Below are 7635 nucleotides of genomic sequence, written 5' to 3' on the forward strand. Positions count from 1 at the left end.
TTTCAGCACCATCTGTTGAAAAGACTATCTTTTCCCCCATTGGATTGCTTTGGTAACTTTTTTTTTTTTTTTTTGCGGTACGCAGGCCTCTCACTGTTGTGGCCTCTCCCATCGCAGAGCACAGGCTCCGGACGCGCAGGCTCAGCGGCCATGGCTCACAGGCCCAGCCACTCCGCGGCATGTGGGATCCTCCCAGACCAGGGCACGAACCCGTGTCCCCTGCATCGGCAGGCGGACTCTCAACCACTGCGCCACCAGGGAAGCCCCCTTTGGTAACTTTCTTAAAAGCCAACAGATCATAGATATAAGGACTAAATTCTGGACTTCCTTTTTTTTTTTGTCATCTTAAAAACATGGAATGTGCACTTTCCCAGACTTCAAGATTTAAAGTCATATTGGCAGCTCCCCAGCACTGGGCAGCAGGAAGCTTATCCTGCCTACTGATGAAGCAACAAAAGTTTCAGGCTTCCTAACTGACATTTACAGGGTGTCTTCAAGTAGTGAGTGTTGTGTGAGGATCTAGAAAGCATGATGAACAAAACAAACACAAAACCAGAGACAGAAAGAAATCGACTAGAGAAAATGGCACTATTTTGTAGCTAAGGCTCTAGAGCCCACAAGCCACAACTACTGAGCCCACGTGCCACAGCTACTGAAGCCTGCATGCCTAGAGCCTGTGCTCTGCAACGAGAAGCCACGACAATGAGAAGCCCGCTCACTGCAATGAAGAGTAGCCCCCGCTCGCCACAACTAGAGAAGGCCCACGCACAGCAACAAAGACCCAACACAGCCAAAAAATAAATAAATTTATTTTTTTTAAAAAAAGAGTATTTCTCAAGTGCAGGGAGGATTCTTTATATGAAGTGTATGTGTGTACAGTCTGGAAGTTAGGAAAGTTTCTTAAACGCTATGCTTTATTTCTCCATTTGTAAACTGCAGCTACTAATAGGGTTATTAAAAATTACATGGGTTAATACATATTAAGTGCTTAGAAGATGATCTGGGACATAATGATTGCTCGAATAAATAACAGCTATTATTATTAAGCATGCACTTTCATGTACATGATGGTGAGCTTTCTACTGAGAAACTTGGCTTAAAACAGCAGCATAAGGGAAACAGTTATGAGACACTGGAATAGATAGTCAAAGAAACTAACAACACTGCTCTAAATCTACTTTAAAAAAAAAAAAGTAAGGCCTTCTGTGGTGGCGCAGTGGTTAAGGATCCGCCTGCCAATGCAGGGGACACGGGTTCGAGCCCTGGCTCGGGAAGATCCCACATGCCGCAGAGCAACTAAACCTGTGCACCACAACTACTGAGCCTGCCCTCTAGAGCCCGTGAGCCACAACTACTGAGCCCTTGTGCCACAAGTACTGAAGCCCATGCGCCTAGAGCCCGTGCTCCGCAACAAGAGAAGCTACCCCAATGAGAAGTCCATGCACCGCAATGAAGAGTAGTCCCTGCTTGCTGCAACCAGAGAAAGCCTGTGCGCAGCAACAAAGACCCAACGTAGCCCAAAATAAATAAATTATATATACATATATTACTTTAAAAAAAAAGAAAACAAGTGAGAAAGATCCCTCTCTGTCTGAGGGAAGGATGGAATAAATGCTTAAGTGAAAAAAGTAATATGTATTCATTGTAAAATGAACAAACAAACAAATCAAACACTACAAAGATGTAGAAACTCCCAGTACTCTTACCCAATTTGGCATTTACCATTTAAGACTTTTTCCCATTTATATATTATGCATTTTCCCACCTGTGTGGTGGTTTTGTTTGTTTTTTTTTTTAACAAAAATGGGATCATACCATCCAAAAAAAAAAAAAAAAACATGGAATGCCTCATGAATTTGTGTGTCATCCTTGCACGGGGCCATGCTAATCTTCTCTGTATAGTTCCAATTTTTGTATATGTGCTGCTGAAGTGAGCACTGGACTTTCTATTCTGTTACATCTGCTAACTTTAAACTATGGCTATCCCCAGTCATGTTGGACTTTTATGTCAAGAGACCAGCAAGCAAGGAAAGGAGTCACTATCCTAGTGGCATATAACTGATCCTGCTCATGAGGAGGAGATAGGGCTGCTTTTACACCAGGAGGGCTATTATGGGCTGAATTTTTGTGTCCCACCAAAATTCATATGCTGAATCCCTTAGAGTCTATTACCTAGGAAACCCAAACAATGACCACTGTTTTTAACAATAGGACCATATCACAGAGCTTCAGAAGCAGGTTGTCTGATTTTCAAGAGAGCCACAATTTCAGCCCAGAAGTTATTCCATTTCAAGAAGAACACACCTGTGGAGGTAGAAAGACAATAGCATTTCACACACACACACACACACACACACAAGAATGTGGCATTGCATGGAGAAAAGGCATTGTGCATTTTCCACTTTGAGGGGGCTAGGTGTGAGCATCAGGTTTCAGAATAATGCAGGAAGCCAAGAATTTGTACAAACTAATAGTACAACAAAAGGCAGCTGTGGGATTGTGGTTGGTTTAGAAGTAGTGCTCACAACTGTGGAGCAAACAAAACTACCCAAGTTGACCCAAGAAGAGCATGGTGTGGTGAATTCCAAGACGTGATGGACACCGCAAAGTTGGGATTCTAATGTGTCTAAAATTTGCTCTGTATAGTTCTAGAATTTCAATTAATTATTAAAAACTACTTCTCAAACTTTAACATGCATATAAATCGCCTGAGAATTTTGTGAAAATGCAGATTACAGTTCAGTAAATCTGGAATGGGACTGGAGATTCTGCAGTTCTAACAAGATCTCAGGTGATGTTGCTGGTGTCAGATCACACTTTGAGTAGCAAGTACCTAGGATATTCTGGTAGAATTAGTCTGGCACTGGGGCTGATTCATTCATTTGCCTAATTGATATCTGTATCCTTGTTTGAGCAAGAATTGTGAGACAGCTAAAATATTCAGATGTACATAGTAATCCCTAGAGCAACCACTAGAAAAATAAGGCAAAGAGCTACAGCTAAAAAGCCAATACATAAATTAAAATGGAATTAGTTCTAAGAATTATTCAATTAACCTAAGAGACTGGAGGAAAATAGGAACAGATGAACAAAAAGTAGATGTGATAAATAGAAAAGAACAACAAATAGTAAACTAAACCCAACTATTCAGTGATTACATTAAATAGAAATGGATCAAACTTACTAATTAAAATACAGAGACTGTCAGACTGGGTAAAAAAGCAAGTCTCAACTGTATTCTGTCTAAAAGAAGCATTTAAAAAATAAAGACACATACAGGTTGAAGGTAAAAGAATGGAAAAATATATCAAGCAAACAGCTGGAGAGTTATATTATATCAGATAAAGTAGATTTGAAGATAAAGCATATTACCAGAATAAAGAGGGACATTTCATAAGGATAAGGTATCAAATAATCAGGAAGACATAAAATCATGAATGTATATTCACCTAGTAACCAAGCCTCAAAATAATATGAATGAAAAACAGACATATTTAAAGGGAGAAATAGAGCCACGGTCAGAATTGGAGATTTTCATATCCTTTTCTCAGTTATTGATAGAACTAGACAAGAAAAAGTCAAAAATTAATTCGCTATGGACCATAGACCTAAACATAAAAGCTGAAAGAAAATATGAAGCTTTTATTATAGAACATAGAAAAACATCTTTGTGATTGGGGGGTAGGCAAAATTTTCTTAGAGAGGATATGGAAAGTAATAACCAAAAAGATGTTTTAATGATAGAGTTCATCAAAATTTAAAACATCTGCTCAGCAGAAGACACTATTAAGAAAATGAACATGCAAGGCACAAACTGGTAGAATATTCACAGTACACATATCTGACAAAGGACTTGTATCTAAAATATATAAGAACTTCCTACAACTCAATATTTTTTAAAAAAACAACAGAAAACTATAATAATAGACAAAATGTTTCAACAGATAATTCACAAAGAAAGATACAGGAATGATCAATGATCACATGAAAAAGCGCTCAAGGTTGCTTGTTATCAGGAAAATGATGCAGATGAAAACCACAATGAGATACAACTACACATCACCAGAGTGGGTAAAATTTTAGACTGACAACGCCAAACACTGGCAAGAATGTGATATGAGAACTCTTGCGGGTTTTTTTTTTTTTTTTTTGCAGTACCCGGGCCTCTCACTGTTGTGGCCTCTCCTGTTGCGGAGCACAGGCTCCAGACGCGCGGGCTCAGCAGCCATGGCTCACGGGCCCAGCCGCTCTGCGGCATGTGGGATCTTCCTGGACCGGGGCATGAACCCGTGGTCCCCTGCAACGGCAGGCGGACTCTCAACCACTGCGCCACCAGGCAAGCCCTCTTGTGCTTTTTTTTTTTTAAATTAGGGTATAATTGCTTTACAATGGTGTGTTAGTTTCTGCTTTATAACAAAGTGAATCAGTTATACATATACATATGTTCCCATATCTCTTCCCTCTTGCATCTCCCTCCCTCCCACCCTCCCTATCCCACCCCTCCAGGCGGTCACAAAGCGTGGAGCCGATATCCCTGTGCCATGCAGCTGCTTCCCACTAGCTATCTACCTTACGTTTGGTAGTGTATATATGTCCATGCCTCTCTCGTGAAAAAGAATTTTCTAATACTCTAGAGCTCTGCAAATATGGAGTAGGTCGTTTGGGAATGTAGTGGGCTCTTCATCATTAGAGGAAATCAAGCTGAAACTGAAAAGCCATGCATCACTGTGGTGCAGAAAAAGATCTACAATGGGAGACAGAGTTGGACTAGATTATTTGGGGAAGCATAATCATGATATAATTCTGTGTAACATATCTAGAAGCTTAGCCAAAATGTTCAAGGACTATTAATGTCCACTGATTCCTGTGTGGACATTCACCAAGAGGGAATGATAACAAAAAAATAAAATAACATAACATAAAATAGATGTTGTTTAAGAGTACAAACTTGTGACAAGTACTAAATAACCCAGTGATCTAATGCACAGTTCAGTGAATATAGACAGCAATATTGTATCATAATTATGTAATAAATATCACAACAGCAATCATATTACAATATGTAAATGTATCAAAGTAACACATTGTACACCTTAAATTTACATGTTTTATGTCAAATATATTCAAGACCAAAAAAAAAGAAAAAAGCACTGCTTTTAGTTATCTAAGAGAACTAGATTTCCAGAAGCTGTGACCCACTGTGGATTTTTGGAGACAGTCCTCTATCTTCATAAAACATCAGATTCAAACTATTAGGAACATATCAGCATTTCCAGATCACAAAATTACCTTGGAGACCTCCCCAAGGTATCTCTCCATGTCCAGTGTCCTTTTGTCCTTAAAAGCCCAGCTAGATTCTACATCACTTAAGAAGCATTTCATGACCCCTGTTCTATCAACATGCATGTCCTTTTAGATGTTCTGGCCTCTCCTGAATCCTTCTGCTTCCCCTCCCTGACAGGTTGTGTGCCCATTTAAGCCTGGGCCATGGGTCACCCCTGTTCCTCATGGGAATTCTCACACCCATATACTGGGTGATCAACAAGTGTTTTGATGGATGGATGGATGGATATTCAGACACAGACAAATAGATTGATGGAAGGATGGAGGGATGGAGGGATGGAGGGATGGAGGGATGGATGCACAAACGGACAAGACAGGTGGCTGGACAGACAGATGAATGGAAAGCCCTGGAGCTAGCATTATTCATGAGAAAAGAGATCTTGGGAACAACAGGAGTATGTTTTCTGTGAAAATGATCTGGAGAAACAGAGTGAGTATTCACAACTGATTTCCCTAGTACCTAGTACAAAGTGGGAGAACACAGAGCAAACTTAAAGTCACTTTTCTGGCCAAGTTTAATGAGATGAACTGCCATATAGGACACAGAACCACTAAAATGAATATGTTATGTATCTTGTCTCTGATTGAATGCATTAAATAATCAGAATCTTCACTTTAAACATTGTAAATTTGATATTCTATGACCCCGAAGTAATTTCTAATTTTATTTCTCCTTTTTCTTGGAAACAAATAGAGACTGTGGACTTTCACATTGTTTTTCAATCACTCAGCCAGACTGGAACTCCAGACCAGATGCCCTGGACCTACATGAGACAAACGATGTTGAGTTTGGATCACTGAGTATTTTATTTAGTTGAAAGATGAGACAGACCATGGAAAGTGCCAACCAGACAGCCTCTGTGACAGAGTTCATTCTCCTGGGCCTCTCAGCCCACCCAAGGCTGGAGAAAACGTTCTTTGTGCTCATCCTGTCCATGTACCTGGTGACCCTGCTGGGCAACGGGGTCCTCATCCTGGTGACCATCCTGGACTCCTGCCTACACAAGCCCATGTACTTCTTCCTGAGGAACCTCTCCTTCCTGGACATCTGCTACACAACCTCCTCAGTCCCCCTCATCCTTGACAACTTCCTGACCCCCAGGAAAACCATCCCCTTCTCAGCATGTGCTGTGCAGATGTTCCTCTCCTTTGCCATGGGGGCCACAGAGTGTGTGCTTCTGGGCATGATGGCGTTTGATCGCCATATGGCCATCTGCAACCCCCTGAGGTACCCTGAGGTCATGAGCAAGGCTGCCTATGCACCCATGGCTGCCAGCTCCTGGGCAGCTGGAAGCACAACTGTCATGATGCAGACATCCCTAGCAATGCAACTACCCTTCTGTGGGGACAATGTCATCAACAACTTCACCTGTAAGATCCTGAAGTTGGCCTGTGCTGACATCTCCATCAATGTGATCAGCATGGTTGTGGCCAATGTGATCTTCCTGGGCATCCCAGTTCTGTTCATCTTTTTCTCCTACGTGTTCATCATCGCTACCATTTTGAAGATCCCCTCAGCTGAGAGGAGGAAAAAGACCTTCTGCACCTGCTCTGCCCACCAAACAGCTGTAGTCATCTTCTATAGGACCATCCTCTTCATGTATGGGAAGCCTAAATCCAAGGACCCCCTGGGAGGCAGACAAACAGGACCTTGCAGACAAGCTCACCTCCCTCTTCTATGGAGTGGTGACCCCTTGCTCAACCCCATCATCTACAGCCTGAGGAATAAGGAGGCGAAGGCCGCTGTGAGGAACCTGGTAACTCGGAAACGCTTCACCCAGTGATGCTGGAGGGGTCCTGATGGCTCCTGTTCCCTGGTTTCTCTTACCTGAGGGTCTCGGAGGATAAGATGAAGGGCTAACTTCATGCAAGTTTACATAGGTAAATCTAATTACACGGAATCTCATTACACCCAAGAGCTTTGTGTGAACAGAAAGCATTTAATATGAATTTTCCCCTCATTCTATAGGCGATTCTACAAAAGTATATTTCTGTTGATCAAGCCTTACAGTTCTCTATATCTGTGATGCATAGTAAACAAATTGATAACAAGGAAAAGTAACCCTTCAAGATTTATTGTTTAACTCATGAAAAGCTCAAGTCTGTAGGGCCATAATTCAATTACTCCTTGGCTCGCCCTTTGAACATATTTGAAAGGGTTCTTATTTTTATGTCACCTATGTCAACTCTTCCTACTCCATTATTAAATAACAGTAATATTTTTATCCTTATCCTCATTGCCTCTTTCTCCTTATTGTCATTTAAATTATTAAAACTGTTTCTTGAATCATT

General features: G+C 41.2%; 1 protein-coding gene across 1 annotated transcript; it reads left to right on the forward strand.

Moving 5' to 3' along the window:
- Nucleotides 1–6176: 6176 nt before the first annotated feature.
- On the forward strand, nucleotides 6177–7127 carry LOC309964195 (olfactory receptor 13C7-like; the record flags this gene model as incomplete). The annotated part of the gene is given in 3 exon segments (XM_082842973.1): nucleotides 6177–6977; nucleotides 6979–7036; nucleotides 7039–7127. Coding segments are annotated over 3 exon segments (948 nt in total).
- Between the last annotated feature and the right edge of the window lie 508 nt (nucleotides 7128–7635).

The sequence above is a fragment of the Leucopleurus acutus genome (genome assembly GCF_964270905.1).
Source record: "Leucopleurus acutus genome assembly, chromosome: 7".
Lineage (NCBI taxonomy): Eukaryota > Metazoa > Chordata > Mammalia > Artiodactyla > Delphinidae > Leucopleurus > Leucopleurus acutus.